Raw genomic sequence first — 23073 nt, forward strand, 5'->3', positions numbered from 1 at the left:
AAGTAGGAAGAGGGTTACTATAACTTTGAAGTCTTATTGGCCTTGGCAAAGGGGGAAGGGGAGGGTTTGTGACTAACTTTCACCAGGTACAGCTCTGACAAAGGGAAAAAACAACATTGCCTCAAACCTCCAAGCTGCATGCAGTTGGAGCCGATCTGTTCACTTGGTCCTGGATCGTTTCCCCTATACTGGTCAGAATACACAAAATGGCTGTAGCATATTTGGGTGTTGGGTCGTTAGAGCACTGAACCACTGTCTATGTGGAAATGAGATAATGTCTTGTCTTTTCTTGCACAACAGCCTGCCCAAAGCTAGGATGTACCAGGGATGAGCCAACAAGCTACGCAGTGATTCTGACATGTCAGGTATTTAACAGAGCTTGCTGCCAGCTTAGGAACATTTAGATCTTTGAGACCCTTTTCCAGTGGCATCTATTAGAGAAAGAAAGAAAAGAGAGAATGAAAAATAAATCTACTGTATTACAGGCACAATGAGCTCTGGATCAAAGTGGGATGGAGCTTGAAAGGTGATGTTTTCAATTTTGCTGGCCAGAGGGGTTGTGACTCGGATAGCATGGGTAAACAATGAGGAAAGAGACAGTCCCCCTGGGAGTCAGTGTCTGACTTAACAAGCCAGCAGTTATTAAAAGATGAATACAGGAGAAGTGAACCGTGCTTTCTGGCTGGTAGCATGGCTTTTTTTTCTTCTTTCTTTCTCCCTTTATCTTAAAGATCAAAGGCCTAATTTTAGAGCAAGTCCTATTTATGGACTGTTTAGCCACTCTGCTTTATTCATGTTATAGAACAGTGGAAAATAAAGAGAGCTGAGGTATTTCCAAATGTCCAGAGCTCATTCCCAATGCAAGACAGAGCAAAAGACCTCAGGTTTTCCTAGCAGAGGTTCTGTATAATTTGACTCCAAAGGGAGTTCCCCTCCCTCAGCTCTTTCAGTCTTTCGTGATCAGAGACTGAAAAAACAGTGACTACTCCTGCTCTTCAGCAGAGCTATCTCCTAATCCATGCCTTCATGACATACTGTAGCTGCCAGGACTGGGCAGAGTCCTCTTCTTGAGGCTGGTGCTGAGTACAGAGTTGAGTGTTGCTTTGTGTGTCTGTGGATTATATTCCTAATCATACAGCCCAGCCTGTTGAGCAAGTGCACTTCTTTTACAATAGCATGAGATTGTTTGGTCCGTTTCAGGCTGTGAATTGATATAACCTGAGTGAGATCTTTTTCTGATAACTGACTGCTTCTGTCCTGCTCTGGGCTTGTGTAGATGATTTTCTAATTCTGCTCAATAGTTCTTTGTGTTTCCTCCCAGTACTTGCCCTGCCTTTTCCATCTCCCTCTTCCACTGTCCTGAGGCTGTTTGTTTTTCTAATTTATACAAACATTTTTTGATTGCAATCTTGTTCTGCAAAATTTTGGGTGGCAATTGTCAGTGCAGTGTGCTCAGTTGCAGCTGTAATATTAAACAGTAATTACAAGGGAAACACACAGAGTGTGTGCCCTGGTTTTTGTTGTTTTGTTGTTTTTTCCATGTTTCTCTCCTTTGTGTCAACATTTCATTCCGTTTCCATAGTCAGTATCACTTGATGCAATGACAAAATCCTGGCAACATTTGCAGATTCAGAATTAACTTTTGAGAGTAATAGTTAGAGGCTGTGTCAGGTTCAGCTCCGACGGTGTTTAGAAAACTGCTCTTGCTGTAGGCATTCTGTGCTGCCCATTAAAGGCATTTATCAAGTGAGGCAGTCTGATATCAACACTGTTGGCTGCCAGGTAAATCTGTCCCCTCCCCAGGTTTTGCAATACTGAAATATCTGGATTGGTCTGAAACTTTGTCTTCAGGAGGGGTGAAGGGAGAATAAGCTGTACAAATCTCTCTGCTGGAAATTGCACAAGAGGTATTTCAGCTGGGGGCAGGGGTCTGTGTGTCTCTGCTCCCTTCACACGGCTGAAGCTTAGTTGGAAAACAGCCGGAGATAAGGGTGCACTGTGTAGAACTAGAGTGGAGTTAATTCATGTGGAAGAGCTTGTCTTGCAAGTGGGAGCACTGAGCAAAGGGAAGAAACCTCCTAAAATCCTCTCTAACTCTCCACAATCCCTACAGCACTTTGTTGCAGGCTGTGCTGGTGGGAGCTTCTCGCCCCCCCCAGGAATGAAGCTGGGTGAAGCAGAGCAGGCTGCGTAGCAACTATGTTGTGAAGTGGTAACAATTCGCAAGTAGGGCAGTAACAAAATCGATTTTTCTCCTCTTCAGCTTGGCAGCTCTCCAGGTGCCTGCTCTGGCACAATGAAGTGTGTAGCTGGGGAGGGAGGGACTTTGGGTTGATGTGGGGGGGTGATACAAAGAGACAGGAGGTTAATCATTGAACTGATAGCAGTGGATGGATTTATTTCTGGACTCAGTTTCCCAGGAACTCTACTATCCCACCCTGGGGGAAATGCCTCAGCTGAAGTTCCTCTAGCTCCAGCTTCGTGAATAAAGACCTGTCTCTTTGGAGTTAATCACAGCAGCTCTGTGACTACTGAGTCATCCATCTACTTCAAGAAAATGTTTGCTGTCCACTTGCTAGCTTTCCATTTCACAAAGCTAAAAGAGGATCAAATAAAAAAGGTAAGATGCAGCTTTATGTAATTCCTGTTTTGAAAACTGTTACTCAGATACTGTGGGGTCTGCAGTATGTTATGTGGGCTGAATAATGGTGTTATCTGTTAATGCCATACAGCCAAATGGGGCAAAAAACATTTTGACCCTAAACCATCTGAAAAGTGTGAAAATAGGTCTGGTTAGTGCTTTCCCCTCCAGTTGTAAGTTCTCTTTTAGCAATTCAGCAAATTATCTCCAGGAAGGAAAAGTGGTGCTTAAATTTCATCTGGCATGTTGTGGTGTAACCCAGAGGGCAGAAAGGAACCTCTTGCTGAATTGGTTTGCAAGTGTAGTGTGAAGGATGGGATTTCTAAAGCTGAGTAGGAATTGGTGTTACTTGCATCGTAACAGGGAAAACTCCTGGGGTCTTTGGGCCAGGTTTTTTGGATCTCAGGAGGCAGTTCCAACTAATGCTGGTGTGGGAGAAGTGCACGTGTCTCCTCTGGTTCAAACCTGGCTGATCACTCTAATGTTTGTAGATGTGTCTCAGATTACAGTCAAAGCTCAATATGGCCCATATCTGAATCTGCCAGCACTGGGAGTGAGCAAGCTGCCTGATTGTTGCTCTTCCCTAATCTACTTAAATGGTCATGCTGTAAAGTGTTTTCTGACTCTCCATCATAAGACCTCATGGGACTTGTAAGCTTCTTGGGTCAGAGGTTGCTTGGTTTCTAGACATGTCTGCTGCAGTCCTCTGTTCTCCTGGCATCTCCATTGGAGTGCTTTCTGTTGGCCATTGCTGCCAGGCTCCATCATCTTGTTTTCCAGACAGCTGGAGGCAGGGCTATCTGCAGACCCATGGTGGGAGATCCAAGGTCCTGGTGGGTAGGTCTGCCTGCACTGCTCGTCTCATCCGCAAAGCAAGCAACACTGGATTGTGTTCTCTATGCCCTTGCTTAAACATGGAGTTGCTTGTTCTTAGGGAGGGCTTCTTCCATTGATTCTGTCTTCAAGAGAAGCATTCCAAGAGAAACTCTGGTACCTCAGCAGTCAGATGTCTCCGACTCCATCTCTCAGTCATAACCCTTTTATTCTCATTTATTTCCTATTTTATTCCCATTATTTTATCATCAGAAGGGGGCCCAGTGCCTTTTCCTTGTGTGATGATCTGATCTAAGATCTCTCATCTAGAGAGCACTATTTCTTCTTATTTTTTTACTGAGGGAGAGACCTTGTGGAGCAGTGCTTGAGTGGAGTTGGCTCTTCAGAGAAACATCCAGAGTGTAGTTGAAGGAAGACTTCCCTGAAGTGAGGACAGTGGAGAGGAAGGGGCAGAGAGATTCTGGCAAAGCCATTTAAAAAGTTAAATCCTTTTGCTAGGTGCAAACTAGCCTAGCCTCAAGGCAAAAAAACCCACATGCTTTGTAGAGTTCTCTTTAAGAAAGCCAGGGTAGGCTGTATTGAACTGAGTTGATTTCTCTCTATTAGAAAGAAGCAATGTCTTCCACTTCTCCCTTCCCAGGTTTATTTGCTCCCTGGTGGCAAGAACAAGGCCTTCCCCATGATGAAAACTGTGCTGTTTCCGTAACTGAGGCAAGACACTTAAAAACAAGGACCTACTGTCCTTAAGCAGTAGGAAGGAGGCAGCAGGACAGTTTGGTGTTGCACAGCCTGACCATTCACGTGTTTACAAGCAAATGGTACGCAAGCAGCCCTTGCTCTGGTTGTAAATCAAGCTAGAGAATCAGCAGGCTTTCCTGAGCTGTGCCTTATCTAGTTCCTCTGAGGGGACTGTCTCCTCCTGTGGTTGTAGGCAAACAGCATGGGGGATGCAGTTGCTGGGGTGAGCAGAGAGCTAGTGCATGTGTTCTGCAAACAGACAAGGTTATTTTTAGTACTGTTTAGTGTGTTGTTTGGTTTTTTTTTCCACGAGGACTTTTATTTGGGTCTGTGTGTGTGAATGCTGTTGTCTCCAGTCATTGTAATTTCATGCTTTCTGTCCTCCTTCATTTCTTTTTTTTTATTTTTATTTCTTTTGGTATGCTCCAAACAGCAGAGCTGGTGCTTGGGCTCGGCTGGTGGGTCGTACACAGTGAAGGGGCCTCAAAAAAGCCTTGGAGGAAATGAAGTGCTTCTGCAAACAAGGGCTACAAAAAAAAGGTCTAAATAATGGTCTTTTCAAGGCACAGCTGGTATCCAAAGGCAGCTGCTGCTCCTTGCCAACTGTATTTTGTAGTTTAAGACCTTCTCCTCTGTGTGTGTATGTTTTGCTGCTAGATAAGTGCTGGAGTTACTTTCAGGGTCCTGGCTCTTTCAGGTGGATCATTGCTGGCCATCAGTTTAAAATTGGATTATGAATAGGTAATTTGTTTGTGCCTCATTAATATAGGTGGCCAGTCCAAATTGCAGAAGAGAACAATTTAGCTACAACCTGCATGTTCTCTTCCTCTGTTTAACCTTCTAGACCTCCTGATGTAAATGGTACTGATACAGTGCTCTGAAGAGACTGTGTCAGAATGTCCCCCATGCTGCAAGAGCTGAGTGTGTGTACTAGTGAAGCACTGGGAGCTGTCCCACCTCTCTCCCCTGCCTCTGGCCCTGAGTCTTGTGTCATGGGAAGCAGGATGTTAACACAGATTACCCTCCAGAGGATGTCCAGCCGTTTGGAGCACAGAATTATTATGCCTGCATCATGTTTGTTCATACAGCACCGAAGTCTGGCTCAGCAGAGCATTTAGATGTTGACAGATTCTTATTTTGCTGTGTTAATCCTTTCTTGTACCAGCTATGTAGTTTCTAGGCCATTTTACAGACATACATCCAGCCCTGCAGGTAAATGTCAGTTCAAGCAGAGTGACATCTTGAAGAAGAAAACGTCAAGTTTTGCCCTGATGAAGCTGTAGAGAAACTGACCAGTTTATCTGAATGAGTGCTATTTCATAGATGCTTTGATTTCCTTTAAATTCAGCTGTCTTTTATTTTGATGTATGCTGTGAGCTACAGACCCTTAAGAAAGGATATTGACTGCACCCAAAAATGTGTTTTAGAAGTAACTTTAGAGTCACAAGAGAATGGAGGACAGAGCTGGAGTGAGAAGAGGCTTTGAGCTCCAGCCTGGCATGCTAACAAGTTGTCTGTTGAGTGAAGCAGTAGCTGAACAGGTGTTTTCAGGTTGTGGCTGACATGCTTGGATACCGATGACATTTTCTGGACTTGACTCAGAGAGGTCAAATTTTCACCAGGTTGAGATACTTTGCAATTCTAGTTCAGGGTGGTGTAAAAATAGCTTGTCAGAGTTTCAAGTAAGTTTCATGGGATGTGTATGTTGGCAAGTTATTGAGCCTTTGAGAAGATAGCAATATTTTTAATAGTAATTCACCAAGGCTCCATTAAACATTTTCAAGACAAAGTTTTTGTAAGACTTAATGTTCCAATGATGTTCTGGAGCTTGCTTGCACTGGCAATCATGGGAATTTAGGTGCTGAGGTCAAAACAAAATGAGCTTTTTGAATCAGAGAGGAGGGGTTTGCATAGGTTATATGCTCACCTTCAATTTGTTATATGTGTGAAAGGAATTATTTTGTTTCCTTAGGATCTGTTTAGCCTCATGTTCATGAAGTGGGTGGGAATGGGCTTAGTAATTCTTGTCTGATGTAATAAGGAGTGCTGCTAGAACTGGAGTTCAGGATTTTCAGATCCTTCATGCCAAACTGCACCCCTCATGGTTAGAAAACTAGTGCAAGTAGCCATGAAGTTCCTGCATTTTCTCTGCTTGCAGAGATAAAAACTCCCCAGTATACATAGTTCACTGTAGCATGAAAGCAATACTCATCCCAGCATGCTGCTGAACATTGAGGAACCTGCATGCAAGTAACACCTTTCATCTTTCCAGGTTGACAGGTACCTGTATCACATGCGTCTCTCTGATGATATCTTGCTGGACGTGATGTCTCGCTTCCAGGCTGAGATGGTGAAGGGCTTGGGGAGAGACACGAACCCTACAGCAACAGTAAAAATGCTGCCATCATTTGTGCGCTCACTTCCAGATGGCTCAGGTGAGTTCTCCTTGCTCCATCACAGAAGTGGTGATTTAGGAAGATGGTGGGTTGCTGCTGGTCATCAAGGACAGCACAGCAAAGAAACAGGACAGTCAGTGGCTTTGAATTACTGCCTATCTCATGTTGAGAAAGGTGTATATTGAGGAGACAGCAGTGTGGGGGAGTGCTGACAGAGCATATATTCCGTCTACCAGGTGGTTTTCGTCCTAGTGCAGCTTGCTTGAGGAAAGGACCTAGTAAGTGCTCAGGAAACAGCTTCTTTCTTGCATAAAATGCAGATGTTCCCAGTGCAGGCCTTGCTGCAGGAGATGTGGCTGGACACAGCAAGGGCAGCCTCTACAGCTCAGACCCTGCAGTGCAGTGTGCTGCAGGTGGGGGGATGTGGCAGTATTATTGCCCTGGGCTTCATGGACCCGTAAGGAAGGCAGGATGCTGCAGTGAAACCCCTCAAATTGCAAAGTGGCAGCAACGTTGTGTTTTCAGAGCTCTGATCCCTTCTTGCCTTCTGACAGCAAAGTCTGCACTGCTTTGTTGTCCTAAAAAGTAATCCCTTCCTGTGCTTCCTTGCCTTCTGCATTGGGAAAATTTGCTTCTGGGTGGGGTCTACCAGGAAACAGCCTGCTCTGCTTCTACAGCTAGATCAGTTGCTCCTGAGACTTAAACAGAGGGAGAAGGTGCAGTGGTGTCCTCTAGGAGAACATGAGGTGAGGTAGTATCTTGTCTTGTCTGAAGTAGCCTGTCTTGTCTGAAGAAACATGCACATCCAAAATAATCTGTCTCAGTTTGCTCCTGGCATTGCAGGCTGACAGAAGATTATGTTTTTTTACCAGGTTTAATCAGATTTTTGAATCTGTGCAGGAGTCTCTGTCTGGCCTAGGTTAGGACTTGGTGTGTAACAGCTGTGCAGAAACCTAAAGAGAAATATTTGCTTTGTACCTCATTTCTACAGGAATTCATTCTTTCTGAAGGTGAATTTCCTACAGTTAAATGCAAAGTAACACTTTTAATGGCATACAGGGAATGTAAGGATGTTGACCTGTTGGAGTGAATCCAGAGGAGGGCCACGAAGATAAGAAGGTTGAAGAATCTTTTCTATGAAGGCAGGCTGAGATGGTTGGGCTTATTCAGCCTGGAGAAAAGAAGGCTCCAGGGACACTTTAGAGTAGCTTCCAGTACTTAAAGGGGGGCTACAAGAAAACTGGAGAGTGACTTTTTACACAGGCAGGTAGTAATAAAACAAGGGGAAATGGCTTAAAACTGGGAGAGGGTAGATTTAGATTAGACATTAGGAAGAAGTACTTTATTCTGAGGGTAGTTAGACACTGAAATGTTGGAGATTGCCCAGAGAAGCTGTGGCTGCCCCATCCCTGGAAGTGTTCAAGGCCAGGTAGGATAGGGCTTTGAGCAACTTGGTCTAGTGGAAGGTGTTGCTGCCATGTCAGGGGGATTTGGACTAGATGATCTTTATTAGTCTGTTCCAGCCTAAACTGTTCTATGATTTGGAGGCTAGTCCCTTGAAAGAATATCTGAGAGGAATTATATACAGTCCCCTTAAACTGCCTGGCTGGAACTGGACACTCTTCATTTTGCTGCTACCTTCATCAAAGAAAAAGAAATATTTAGGTCAACCCTTGCTATCTCAGTAATCGTGATGGGCCTTGAGGTCTCACATGGCACTGACCCTGTCCTGACACAGTAGGGATCCTCTGAGGTTAGGAGACTCAAAAATTGCATTGGTATCATCATGTTGCAAGACTTCATGTTCCTCAAGGTCAACTTTGGGCAATGCTCTCCTGGCCTGTGTGACCTTTCTGCTTTGTCAGTTCTGCAGAGTCAAGCTGGGTTATGTCTTATTGACATAGTACATATTTTAAGTATCACATTGATTTTTCCATTTTTGCTCTTTTGCAAAATCCTGATTGGTTTTGTTTTCTGACAAAACTTCCAGCAGGTTTAAACACCTCAAACTTGGCTGGATTTTTGCATTTGCAATAGCAACAAACTTCCAGATATTTCAGTGTCCTCACTGAAGCTACCTGAAGTGACCTGTATGGGTCATCAGTTTTTAATCATTCAGGGATTAATGGTCTGACTAATGTCACAGATTACTGAGTAACCCAATTGGCCTTCTCACCTTTATGATATCTAACCGTGGAATTACAGGTAGAATTTCCTGCTTCCTTCCCTTTCAGGGCCAGATTCGATAAAAGTTAGTCAGGTGTTTGAAGTGTGGAACAAAGATCACACAAGGCTATGTGCATACCAGTGCACTTTCCTTTTGGGAAGGGTGTTCTCCTCTGTGTGGAATAGATAATTTATTTTTTTTTTAATTATTATTACTGTATCCGTGAGGCCACAAGTTCTTTTGTTTGAAGTCTCCTGCTAGAGAAGGTGTTCGAGCTAAGAGTGCTGCTGACTGAGAAACAAAGTGGTACTTTTACAGAAACACCTAAAGGTATTTGGAAATGATGGGTTTTACCTCACTTGGAAATTGGCTTCTGCAGTAGGCCAAGTCTTAATGTGACTTCAAATCCTGCACCCTTTGCTGGATGTGGGTGACGCTCCCAGACTTTAATTTCTCCACATTTCAGATGTACTGTTTTGTGGCCTTTCTGTGCTCTGGTTGGCTTTGCAGTTGCTTTGGGCCTCCTTTGCAGAGAAGCTTATCCCTCTGCAGCTTGGAAACATGCTGAAAATGAAATTAACTGCCACATAGCAAGCTGCAAGAGGGATCTGATGCTCTTGCTGAGGTTTGCCAGCTCTGAACCTTCCTGGTGGAGGTGCCAGGCTCATAGGATAAGGATCTGCCATGATGGGGCAAAAGAGATTGTGGCCATGGTGAGGGAGGGGCCCTGGACTGTGGCCTTCAGCATGGCATCTGGGCCATCTTTCTCAGCCACCACTGGTGACAGTTGCCCACTTGTATTTCAGAGAAGGGTGACTTCCTTGCTGTTGATGTGGGTGGCTCCCTGTTTCGTGCCCACCAGGTGAAGGTGTTTGATGATGGGAAGCAGAGCAGCCAGCTGGAGAACAAGTTTTACCCCACACCCAAGGAGGTCACACAGGGCAATGGAGCTGAGGTAGGGCACACAGGGTCTTCTGTGCTGGTCCTATGCTTGAATGCATGACTGATGAACACAGTGTGAGTCTGTCTTCTCCTTTCTTGTGCAGTTCTTTGATTACATTGCTGACCGTCTGTTAGACTTCATGGAGACCAAAAACCTGAAGCATAAGAAGTTACCTCTTGGTTTTACATTTTCTTTTCCATGCAAACAGACCAAATTGGAAGAGGTAAGATGCAGAAAGAAAGACTACTGGCAAGCCTAGCTCCTTGCAGAACCTGGGGATGCTATTGCATGGAAGTGTTACTCTGTGGAGTTTTTTGTGGGGTCATGTTTACATAGCTCTATGGAAAAGGCATGTATGACCGTTAGTGTATAACTAGACTTGACTACCATTTAGAAACTCATTCCCAATCTCAAGGCAATGTGATCTTTAACCTAAAGCTGTTTGTTTACTTAATCAGTACGCAACTCATACTAACCATGTGCCTTTATGCAAAGACTGTAAAACACATACTTTTGTGTCCTGAAGTATGGCTGTTTTTCATATTGCTGTCATTCAGTTTGTTTCTTACAGTTGATTCTAACTAGGAAAGACCTCTAGCTGAGCTGTTTGAGGGGCTGCATGGGGAAATGAAGGGCTGGTTGCAGCTATTTTTTGGTCTCTTATTCTAGTCTCTCTTTTATTTCTAGGGATTTGTGCTTTGGGTCCCAGCCCTGCAAATGCTTTGTGCTTAATGCTATTAGTTTGTGATGAGCATTCGTAAACAAAGTACAGGGAGAAGCATTTGCAGGGTTGGGACTTTATTTCTGTACCTGTTAATTGTGTTTGTACTGACAGGCACCCCAAGGTGAGATGTTCTGACTTTATGGCAGATTTGTATGCTAAAGTTGGAGGTTTTGGGTCACTGGACTGTTACTTTGCAGGGAGTTCTTCTTGCCTGGACAAAACATTTCAAGGTCAGAGGAGTTCAGGACACAGATGTGGTCAGCTCTCTGCGCAAGGCCATCCAGAAGCATAAGGCAAGTTTTATACCTGCAGGAGGTGAACCTGACTGGCCACAGATTGTCTTCCTGGGAGATCAACTCTTGGTGTGTGGGTTGTTTCTGGAGTTGTCAGACATTATTCAAGGACTGCCAGTTACAAATGCCCAACATGGCTTTATATCTGGTAGATCTGTCTCTGCCTTGGAGGTGAAGCTCTGTAAAGGTTTGTAACTCAGGCTGCCCTGGTCAGTCTAACAATGATGGCAACTGCACACTGATAAACTGGGCTGGCTTTGACAGTGGACCAGTATGGCCCCATCTGACTGAGCAAAAGGGAATCTATTGTGAAACAATTTGGTAAGATGTGGATACACACTGTGTTTTGTACCCTGGCTTATGGGATGAAGACTGGGAGGGGGAAGCTCTCAATTAAAATGGGCACATACAACTCTGTCAGTGCTTGCCTGTCCATTTCAGTCTGTAGGATGGAGTGAGTGTTTGTAAAACAGCAGCAAGCGTGATTAAATCTGCCCTTGAAACAGTGTATACCTTTGAATAACATTATTTTTTAGTATTTTATTTTTGAAAGTCTTGTGGAAAGCTCGGTGCTATTGGTAGCACCATCTAAGAAATACAAAGCATCTTTCCATACCTTGACATCTTTGTAAAAAAAGAAGAAATTCTTTTTTCTCATATGATAAAAATACATCCTTGATTTTAGTTTTTAGTTCACTTCTTTCTCTGCATCAGTCTTGCTGTAATTAGCAGGATCAAAGGATCTGAGAGTTCCTGGGTGAAGTCTGCCCCCTTGCTAATGTTGGCATCTGAGTTACAAGAATCTTGTGTTAACTTTGATTTTACTTTACCAGGTTACTGCACTGTGAAAGGAAAATTGCACAGCTTTGATGGAAAGGCTTTTTACTTGAGTGTGGTATTGGTGCCTAGCTTTGTGTTAAATAACTGCATTTATGTATGTATATTTTCTATCCCATTTAGTAGGATCTGTTCAGGTAGTAGAACATTATCCTATTGTGCCATTCATAGGACAGATACATGGGTGCTAGAATATCACAGAATTCAAACCAACAACACATTGCTTTTCTGGCAAATGAGATTGGATTGGGTAAAAACAAATCCTGCAAGCAAAGATCCTGGCTGGCCAAGCGCTTGAGAATTCAGAGATATCTGTTACTTCAGAGTTGTGGGGATAGTGTTATAAAAGGAAATAGTATGTCTTTCAACTGAAGAGCTTTCCTGAACAAGGCCTTCAAAGTATGACTGAGGAAGTATGTCTGCATGTTGTTGCTTCAACACACAGGAGGCTTTCTAAGATTCTTTTTGTGTTATTTGCCCATCTTTATGTTATTAGGACATAGACGTTGATGTTTTGGCACTAGTCAATGACACTGTGGGAACCATGATGACTTGTGGATATAATGACCAGCACTGTGAAGTTGGACTTGTAATTGGTAAATTTTTCTGATCACTAAGTAGCCTTTTTCTCCTCAGTTGTTTAATTCTAAAAAAATCTGTAGTCGAAGGGAATGTCCCAGTACAGGAAAGAGCAGGAAGAAAATGGAAAAAATGATTATTTTCAAAGATTTTCAGATTTTCAAGCCTGACTGCCTTCTGTAAAGCAGCTGGTTTTATGCTGATCACATTGCCATCAAATGCCACAGTTCCCATTTTGTCTGGGTTCAGTTGTGACCAGCATACTAAACTTTTTCTGCTGACTGTATAGAAAATTAGTGTTTGTCTGTCTAGAGAAAGCTGAATTCCTCTCACGTCTGGTAGTTTGGATCAACTATGTTTTCCACAGTATCTCCACTTTGTGCACTGTGATAGCTTTTTAAGACACGTAGAAATACATTTGAAAAAGAAAATATTTTTAAACAGTCCAAGACTTAGATTAATTTCTAGAGTTTTTCATTTACTGTGAAATGATTATTTAACCACGGGGTTAGGTATTTGTATTTGCTTTCAAAGACAATATGCTAACTTATTTTCAAATATGTGGGCTTGAACATAAAAGCAAACCTGAAACAAAGAGGTAACTTACCTGCACTGTCTCCAATATTCACAGGAACTGGCACTAATGCATGCTACATGGAGGAAATGAGGCACATCGATCTGGTGGAAGGCGACGAAGGGAGAATGTGCATTAATACAGAGTGGGGTGCCTTTGGAGATGATGGTGCTTTGGATGATCTCCGCACAGAGTTTGATCGGGAGCTTGATTTGGGATCTCTCAATCCTGGAAAACAATTGTAAGTAATTCCCTGGCTGCTTTGCCTGAGCAGTCTTGAGTTCTGTGAGTGTGTTTCCAGGAGTCCTTTTGGAACAGGAATTAGGTTAAGTGAACCCAATTTGACTTGATGCTGATTCTGGCCTATCCAGACCTCCCCTTCTGAAGTGGGAAGAATGAGTACCTTTTACACTTCCCGGCCTCATAGGCCAAGGGATTGCTGCTGCAGTTGCTAATGTGTTGTTAAAAATAGGTGGTTGCTCTGGTATGATGCTGTGGAGGAGTAAAGACAGGAAGAAGGTAAGCAAATGGCATATTTAAAGCATGGTCCATCAAAATTGCTTCTGCTGGCTGAGCTGCTCTCAAGTCTTTTGAAAATTCTCTTTAATTCCTCATTTATCTTGAGGGGCTGGGTTCCAGTACCTCAGAATGCACCCTACCTACAACTTAGCTCCCAAAGTCCTTTTGTACATGCTTAAATGTGTTCAACCTGCATAAGAACATAAGATGCTCATGCTTGAATTTTCATACCTGTGGCTAGCAGATAATCCCTTGTGTGTAATCCTTCCTGTGCCCCATTCCAGGTTTGAGAAGATGATCAGCAGCCTGTATTTGGGGGAACTTGTAAGACTCATTCTCCTAAAGATGACAAAAGAGGGTCTGCTTTTCAATGGGAAGGTGTCAACAGCTCTGCTTACTAAGGGCAAGATTGAAATGAAGCATGTGTCTGCAATGGAAAAGTAAGAACCTGCAATATGGTGTTTGAGAGTGGTTGTTATTCTTTCACAAGCACAGCAATGATAATGAATGTATAATTATAATCCATGAATACTGGGAGCAGTGCTGAACTTTTTAACTTGATTTTGCTTTTGCCTAGGAAGTAGGAAATAGGAATTGGTGGCAGGTCAACTTTTAGCAAAGTACCACAGTAGAAAATGTGTTATTAACCATCACAGATGCAGGTTGTTTAAATAACCTCTTTGGAGACCTGAGTACATGGGATGGCTGTTGCAGTTCTCAGTTTCTGTGATGTGGGAATACTGAGGTTGGGAAGATGTAGTACAGACTCTGGATCAGCTAATGGATGACCACATGGAAAACTGATAGATTCTAGTGTTTTGAAGAAGAATCCTAATCCTTATTGTTACTTCAGGAATAATTTTCTTTGTTATATTGAGTGAGACTGTACATCTATTCCTGTGCTCTCCTTCTACAGAATAAATATTTTATCCTGCTCTCTTCTTTGCTAGCTAATTGGTAAATCTCACCAAAAACTGAACCTCAGGAAGCAGCCTCTTAAAAGTCTGGTCTGTCCCGCAGATACTTTAGGGAATAGTGCAGGAAAGGCATTACTGATTTATGGGAGCCAATTGTGATGCTACCTGATAGGTTGTGCCCTAGACTTCTCTCATTTCTTTTTGAGCCAACATGCAGATATTGATTTGTGTGTTGCCTTAATATCCTTGCATTAGATGATGTGTTCTTTTGTTTTGGGGCAGATATAAAGAAGGACTGAACAACACTAAAGAGATCCTTACAGAGCTGAACCTGTTTCCCTCTGAAGAGGACTGCATCGCTGTTCAGCATGTCTGCACCATTGTTTCCTTCCGCTCTGCCAACCTCTGTGCTGCTGCCCTGGCAGCCATACTGACACGACTAAGGGAGAATAAAAAACTGTTGAGGATGCGAACCACTGTTGGGATTGATGGGGGACTCTATAAAACCCACCCCCAGTAAGTAATTAGAGGGGATTTGGTAATCGCTGGCCAGATGCTCATATTTCAAAGACTCGCCATCTGCATATATATGTGGCTTTTCAAGGATCTGCTGGTTTTGCTGCAGGGCTGGGGTGAGATCTGGTGCAGTGCATAGGATCAGACCGGTTTAGTTATGGCAAGGCTGCCCTTAGGAGCTTTAGAACTTGGTGTGGGTTGGCAACAACATGACACATGGGATAATGGTGTCTGGGGAAGAGCAATTGATTCCTCAAGTGACTCTTGCTCTCCAGGGCACTTGCACTTCACTGGGTTCTATCAGCTGGATGGAAGTCTAATTCCAAATGGAGGCTCTCACCCTCTGTGATTGTGACTGTTGTTGCCTGGCTTTTCTCCAGTGTCCTCCCTTGGCACTGGCACGTGTTTAGAGGCATATTCATGTTCCTGTAAGCGTACAGATTCTGCAAAACAGCCAAAAATCAGGATTGTTTTATCCATCTCCTAGACCAGTTTCTGACCTTACGTGCTCCTCTTGATTGTGCTTCAGCACTTGTACTGTTTTGTGTGTGCATATACTGGAAATGTATGTGAAGTAAACCAAGCATGAAATGCCTGTGAGAATCTAAAGAAACTCTTTGTTCCTGTAGGTATGCCAAACGTCTGCACAAAGTGGTGAGAAGGCTGGTCCCAAACTGCGATGTTCGGTTCCTCCTCTCTGTGAGTGGCAGCGGGACAGGGGCTGCCTTGGTCACAGCAGTGGCTTACAGGCTGGCTGCTCAGCGTAAGCAGATAGATGCTGCTCTTGCACCATTTCTGCTGTCCCTGGAGACCCTCAGAGAAGTTAAGAACAAAATGAGGACTGAGTTGGAATATGGGCTAAAGCGAGAGACGCAGGCCAGTGCCACAGTGAAGATGTTACCCACATACGTCTGTGGGACACCAGATGGAACAGGTGGAGTCATTTTCTGGTTACATATTGGTTGTTCAGGAAAGCTGCTTGCCTGTCTTCTAGGGGGAATATGCCAATTGTTCTGGAAAATGCCAGGGTGATTTGTGTTGGCAAACTGGTTCTTCCCAAGATATTATCTGGTTGACCCTTCAGGCACATGCTAGCAGGCTGGTGGGATAAATGCTATAGGGAGCAGTGTGCTGTCACTGGCACAAATTAAGTTTCTTGGGGATGTATGGCATGGTATACCATTCTGACTGGCAAACAGGCTACCAGAAGCACCAAAATGAAATATCTTCCTTTTCTTACAGAGAAAGGAAAGTTCCTTGCCCTTGATCTTGGTGGGACAAATTTCAGAGTTCTGTTGGTCAAAATCAGAAGTGGAAGAAGAAGATCAGTGCAAATGTATAACAAAATCTTTGCCATTCCTTTGGAGATCATGCAAGGGACAGGAGAAGAGGTAACCTCTAATGAACTTTTAACTGATCCAGCCAAGGCCTGTTACATAGGATTACTAGGAGATTTATATGCTTTTTTTTTTCCTTCCAGCTCTTTGACCATATTGTCCAGTGCATAGCAGACTTTCTGGAGTATATGGGGATTAAAGGTGCTCGTCTGCCTCTGGGCTTCACCTTCTCCTTCCCATGCAGGCAAGCCAGCATTGACAAGGTGAGAACTGCAACACAGAATGGGTCAAGTGGCAGTTGTGAATCTTTTTGGTAAATGGCATCATTTTGGATGAGGGTGACTTGTTGGTTTGGAAACTGCACCAAAAAGCTATTCTTCTACATGCTTTCCTTCAAACAGGGCTTTACAAAGTTAGGAGGGGAGGGAAAAGCCAGTTTGTCTTTGGAAATAATATTTCACCTGTTTTGTGGGGATTTTATTACTTTACCGGGCACATTCATTGTGTTTCATGAGAAAGTCATCATCCTATAGAAATATGGGAGGTAGCATTTCATCTTCTTTAATCTGCTAATAGATGGATATCACTTGCTTTTGTTTTATAAAAATTAAGCTCTTATGATTGTGAAATAACTACATGTTTCTAGTAGCCCAAGAATCTCAAATGCTGCCTTAACTCTTCAATGGCAAGAGATAACAGATGTCTCCTTCTACTTGCTCAGCTGCAATCCCAGGGTGTTTCCCTAACTGTGCTGCACAATTCTGACTATATAACTTCTGCACTGTATTGGTTTCTTTTTGTTGAGTGTCAGTGGGCAGAACTGAGCTTGCTTTTCAGCTTGGGAGAGTTGGCTTTTTGGCAGATAACTTCATCTTTCCAGATCTAATGTAAGAAAAAAATATAATAAAGAAAAGCCAGGAAAAAATAATTATCAGATATCCTGGTGCTTCTCCAAAGGGGCGGGGGGGGGGGGGAGGTTATGTTGCTTAATACTAGTAAAATATGTAGAATATTGGGGAAATGGTAAGCTCCTGATTTATTGAATATTATTATGTCCTGTTGGGTTTCACAATAACATCTAAGTCTTAGCTTCTAGTCTATTCTGTCTCAATTTCCAGATCACAGTTGAGAGTTTAGCAGAAAAGTGAGTAGACAGCTCAATATACCTTCTAAACCTAGCATTTCCAAGCATACTATTTAGGTCTTGACAAATTATGACAAACAAATTCCAAAGCAATGGTGGTAAACTGAGTGAAATACATATGTGTCAGGGTCCCACAGTATATCACCCTGTGTGTTTGGTCTTTTACTGTTGCTACAACTTGAGGGTTTTTAAGAGCAGCTTTTTCTCTCAGTTGCCCTCTTTTTTTCTTATTTGGACAGACAGTCCAGAGCCAATCACCAAGTGGAAGGTTAATTATTTCATGCAATCTGGAAATCTACTTCTGTCAGGTCACATCACTGTCCAAGAAAAAAAACCCAAATTAGTGTTGGCTGGAGTACTGGGATCATATGGAGTGTCCTTCAGTAAACTAGCCAAAAATTAACAGAGGATGTTCATTAATGTTTGTTGGGTGCCTAATTATTTAAAGCAAAAGTATTTTTTAGTTTTTCCCATTATTTAGATAATGCAATGTCTTCATGCACAGAAAGTTTTCCAAATTAGGGTATTAGAAGGCACTGAGCTGGCAGTGACTTGATAAATAGCTGAGTAAACCTGGAGTCACTACCATCAGTAGCTCAGTAACAAAGGTACACTTGCACACACTCTGCATGAGATACTCAGAGGAGTATGTGTGGTGATAAAAACAGGTTGATGCTTGGAAGGTACAGTCTTCTCTCTATCTTCACTTACTATTTTCTTCCTCTTCTGTTTCAGGGAACACTTGTGGGATGGACAAAAGGTTTCAAGGCAACAGACTGTGAGGGAGAAGATGTTGTTGATATGCTGAGAGAGGCCATCAGGAGAAGAAATGTGAGCTATTATTTTCTGTTCTCTTTGATGTATTTAGTTCACTCTCCCTCTTCCTTTGGGACATCACTACTGATTTTGACCTGTGTTTTAGGAGTTTGATTTGGACATTGTAGCAGTGGTGAATGACACCGTTGGGACAATGATGACATGCGGATATGAGGATCCAAACTGTGAGATTGGCCTTATTGCAGGTACAATCATATTGAAGTGACCACTGTAGATGTAAGCATGTATGTAGGTGCTAGGCCTCACACCCTATTTTAGAATTTGTAAACCAGCATCTTTTATTTGAGTTTGATATATGGTGTTACTAATCACTTAGGGTTCTTGGCAGATTTGTATGGTAATCAACAGAGGCATAATAACACCTGTAGCAGATAGGATCCTGAATCTATTGAACTTAGATAATATCTCTAACGGTGCATAGTAAGTGTATGCATGGTAAAAGAATGTAAGAACAGCACACAGAACATGAATCATTGTTTGGACAAATTTACTGAGTAGCAAGGTCATAGGCTTTGGAACAAGCAAATATATTTAAAAATCTGAATTAATTATTTTTGCGTTATCTAGATGATACCTCCAGTAGGTACCTCAAAGTTTTCAGCCAGAATTATATCTCAGCATGTAAGGTCCTAGACTCATAGAGTGGTTAGGGTTGGAAAACAACTTAAGATCATCTAGTTCTAACCCCAACACCTCACACAAGACCATGTCACCCAAGGATCTGTCCAACCTGGCCTTGAAAGCTGCCAGGGATGGAGCATTTACCACTTCTTTCAGCAACCTGTTCTAGTGCCTCACTACCCTCACAGTAAAGAACTTCTTCCTTATACCTAACCTGAAAAGATCTGAAGCCTCATTTGGAAAACAGACTCTTCCAGGTGGCCAAGTACACCAGCTATCTCATTTTGTTTGGAGAACTGGTTCATATATTATTTGTTGTAACCAATGTTGCAAGTGGTAAGACCCTGCTCACCATGTCATTTTAGATTTCGTAGCTGCTTGGCTGGCTCTTGGCAGTGTTAGCTTTTGAGAGCACGCTGTCATGCAAGGTGATGTACATTACAACCAGACTGACAGCAGTTACTGACACCTTCCATGTGTTTCAGCTGCTACTTCATTTTTCTGGCTGAAGCCTTGTCATTTCTTTTGTCCTAGGAACAGGCAGTAATGTGTGCTACATGGAAGACATGAAAAACATAGAAATAGTGGAAGGGAATGAAGGAAAAATGTGCATTAATACAGAATGGGGAGCATTTGGTGACAACGGCTGCATTGACAACATCAGAACAAAATATGATAAAGAAGTAGATGAAGGCTCACTAAACCCAGGGAAACAGAGGTAAATGTTCTGATGCCAAGAGCCTGATGAAGTCAGTCTTTGAGACACACTGGCTACTTTTAAAAATGTGCTTAATGAGTGAATAATAAGAAAGGAAATTTTAATATTACATTTCATTTGTTGCATGGTAAGTAACGCAGATATCCAGGACAAAAAAAACAAAGATGTACATTTGTTCCTGTTACCACAGCACTGACTTCACCTTAGGGCAATTATCAAATGGTACTGCTCTTAAGATTTCCCTGCAAAGTGTAGGCCTTGCTGTGTTCCTCCTCTTAGTGTTTTTTCAAAGGTAAAAGTACAGTTTGTGCAAGAGGATGAACTGAACCTGACCATTCTTCATTTGGTAAAGACAGCATCAATTACATATGACTTATTCGTGGATGCATGAGGGAGACAGAGTTTTGCTTCAGTATGCACTCTGGCTTTAGCACTATATTCTGTTTAATATTACAAGTTTTTATTTTCTAGTTCTGCTACCTTTTAACATAGGTAAATACGTTGTAATTAATATTTGTACTTGCAGTCTCTGCAACATGATTTTAATGGTTGAAAGATGGAGTTCAATGGCTATTGCTCTGCAAGCTTTTACTGCTTTTCTAGAGTTGATAGGGCATGAACATACCACTCGTGTTAAACAGAGCTGATATGCATAAACATCTCTTTAAAAGCTTTTTTTTTTTTAAATAACATAACAGGTATGAAAAAATGACCAGTGGAATGTACCTAGGTGAAATAGTAAGGCAAATTTTGATCGACTTAACCAAACAAGGACTGCTGTTCAGAGGACAGATTTCAGAATCACTCAGGAAAAGAGGCATATTTGAAACGAAATTCCTGTCTCAGATTGAGAGGTAAAGTTGTTAAATTTATGTGATTTAAACCCCTAAGGTGCTCTGGGACCTCTAGGAAATAGTCTTCTATAAGTCGTCTTTCCCTCAAGAGGTCAATTTATTATGTACCTCCCTCCTCCTATCCCATCCCCTGAATAAAAGCCAAAAGGAGAACTGTGGGAGTTCCAGAATTATTCTGTAATTCTGTGAACTATCATTTTCTGTCCACGCAGCTGTGTTATCTTGGATGCCTTAACCATCAATCATGATTATACTTGGCCTGTTTCTTGTAGGACTTAAAATACTATTTATTTAAAAAATAAAAAATCAGTGATATATGAATACTCCATGAATATGTGCTTATCTACATACTTGTGCATGATTGCAGTGGTTTTCCAGGCTATCTGAAACCCTTTCTACTGTTTAAAACCTTGAAAGGTAGTGTCCCAGCCTTGAGATCAAAAATAATGCAATTAGGTGGCTGATATGACTTCGCTCCCTCATGACTTTGGGAGTTAGGTAAATAACTACTGTTTGTGCCTTCTGGAAATAGAGTCTAACATAATGAAGGGCATGCTAGGAGCAAGTCTTCATTCTGAATTCAGGTTGGAATCTACCTGGAAACAATTGGAGGGTGTTAGAGCTGGAGAAGTAGTTCCATTTCCTTTGAATCTTAGCTGTAAGGCTTCCATTTGCATGCTGCCGAAGCTTTTCCTAATGCCTTGCTGCTGCATGTGTTTTCCTCTGTGCAGTGACCGGCTTGCCCTCCTCCAAGTCCGGCGAATTCTGCAGCAGCTGGGCCTAGACAGCACATGTGAAGACAGCATCATTGTTAAAGAGGTGTGTGGAGCTGTTTCAAAAAGAGCTGCCCAGCTCTGTGGGGCAGGACTGGCTGCTATTGTAGAGAAGAAGAGAGAAAACCAAGGTGTGGAGCGCTTGCAAATCACCGTTGGAGTGGATGGGACTTTGTACAAGCTCCATCCCCAGTGAGTACCTTGGTACCATACCACTTCCCTATGCTGTTTGCTCATTTCCACTGTGAAAACATACTGATCTGTACCAGACTTCTGCCAAGGTGGGAAAAAATGAGAGAGGGAATAAAGATCTAACATGTTTCCCTACATTTCTCTTGCTTAGCCAAAGGATCAATACCTGAAAAGTCAAGTCTAGCTAGCACTGTGAGATTTTTCTGGGGTATTGAGTGAGCTTACTCTTCAACTATTTTTTTTTCCAAAGTTTTGGTGGACTTCTGCAATATCTGGGTGTCCCAGATGAAAGTCTGTATTGTGTTTTTGGAGTGGAGTAAGTATTTTGTAAGCAAGACCTAGAAGTAGATGCAATAGCTTTTTAAATTGGCACAAGAAAGCCTCTTCCATGATCTCTAAAGGCAAGGGAGATGTCTGGCATCATACAGAACAAAATTGAAGTGAAGAAAGAGAAATTAAGTTTTGATTGTGTACAGAATCTTTTATCTATCATGAACAGGAGGAAAAACAAAAAGGGATGCTGTGGAGAACCAGTAGATGTTGGCTGAAGTTATGGTTACTTGATAATATATAAAGATCTCAGACCAGAAAGTGGCTTCTTAAATGTTCTGTTCTTCTCTCCTTTTCCTTTCAGTTTTTCTAGGGTCCTGCAGGAAACAGTGAAGGAATTGGCACCTCAGTGTGATGTGACTTTCATGCTTTCTGAAGATGGAAGTGGGAAGGGAGCTGCCCTCATTACTGCAGTAGCAAAAAGATTGCATAATGTTGGACAGAAGTGAAAATGAGAGGTCAAGTAATTTCAGCACTGCCAGGCACGTGCTCTAGAGATTTGCTGAGTGGTGATTCAAGATAGCTTTGCCAGACACCAGTACACAGGTACCTGTTTTCAGGGAGCAGCTAGTTTTGGCCAACCACTATTGTGGATTTTTGTCCTTTGGTAAGTTGGATCAAATGTTTCTGCTCCCCACTGGCATTATGTCTTGGTATACCACAATCTACCCAGTTCTGTACTTTCTGCAATGCATCTATAATGCACATGGGAGAGTGAAAACAAAGCAAAACAATCAACCCGAGATGTGTCTTTTTACAATGGCTAATTAAGCTACTGCACCACAACTGAGTTTACCACCAGTTTCTTAGGGTTTCTGTGTGGTTTAGTTTTGGCTTGGCCTGGATCAAGGAATATTGAGATCCTGATGTTGCAGCTATCTAGTGGACATACTTTTTCAATGATTCACAAGTTTTACAATAAATCTGCAGGTAAAATAAATTTATGGACTTTGGTCAGTGATGCTCCCCCCTCTGCTACGTTGGTTGCAGGTGCTTTGTAATGTAATACTTCCCTGAGTACGAGATGCGTGTTTAATAGATGAATGTAAAGGAAAAAAACATGATTCCACAAAATATGAGTATGTGTCAAAATTACATTAGTGCATCTGAGTGCACATAAACCTAAGCCAATGCTGAATGATTCTGACTGTGGCTGATTCTTTTGATACTGGGGAAAGAAAGAATGTGGAAGCAGCTACAGGGTCTGCTATGTTCATTTTTGGGCTGCCAGAATAGTTGTGTAGAAAGAAAAAAGGATCCCTTGAATTTCTGAAATTCTCTTCTTTGTTTTCCCTTAGTTATCTCCTTGCCTGCTCATGAGAGGATAGTTGCCAGTTTGTGGAAGGGAGCTTACCCTTGGTTTTAATTTGCTGTTGCTTGCTGCTCTGCCTGTGTGTAGTCTGTTGTAAATAAACCTGTGGCGCTGTGAGCCTTTGCTTCTCTGTCTAGTGCCTCTTCTGAGTTGTGGGAAGAACATGCAGGCAAGTGGGAGCTTTCTTTAAACCTATCTATAGCAGGACTCAGCAGCACTGCATTTGTTATGAAGGTGGCTTGTAGATAGAGCCCATGTGCTTGTGTGACCAAACATC

General features: G+C 42.4%; 1 protein-coding gene across 3 annotated transcripts; it reads left to right on the forward strand.

Moving 5' to 3' along the window:
• Positions 1 to 2557: 2557 nt before the first annotated feature.
• Positions 2558 to 22447, forward strand: LOC101879264 (hexokinase HKDC1). 3 transcript variants are annotated; one of them, XM_031053197.1, is made up of 18 exons: positions 2558 to 2620; positions 6486 to 6648; positions 9583 to 9731; positions 9823 to 9942; positions 10641 to 10740; positions 12077 to 12169; positions 12784 to 12967; positions 13530 to 13685; positions 14445 to 14678; positions 15308 to 15612; positions 15921 to 16069; positions 16159 to 16278; positions 17895 to 17990; positions 18082 to 18181; positions 19152 to 19335; positions 20034 to 20189; positions 20921 to 21154; positions 21789 to 22447. In XM_031053197.1, the coding sequence occupies exons 1-18, from the start codon at positions 2558 to 2560 to the stop codon at positions 21931 to 21933; spliced, it is 2751 nt and encodes a 916-aa protein (XP_030909057.1). In that variant the 3' UTR covers positions 21934 to 22447. The 3 variants fall into 3 exon arrangements, with proteins under 3 accessions (XP_030909057.1, XP_005153747.1, XP_030909058.1); XM_005153690.2 differs by having other exon boundaries at positions 10641 to 10736; positions 12070 to 12169; XM_031053198.1 differs by lacking the exon at positions 10641 to 10740 and having other exon boundaries at positions 12070 to 12169.
• The last annotated feature ends 626 nt before the right edge of the window (positions 22448 to 23073 follow it).

The sequence above is a fragment of the Melopsittacus undulatus genome, chromosome 4 (genome assembly GCF_012275295.1).
Source record: "Melopsittacus undulatus isolate bMelUnd1 chromosome 4, bMelUnd1.mat.Z, whole genome shotgun sequence".
NCBI classification, from domain to species: domain Eukaryota; kingdom Metazoa; phylum Chordata; class Aves; order Psittaciformes; family Psittaculidae; genus Melopsittacus; species Melopsittacus undulatus.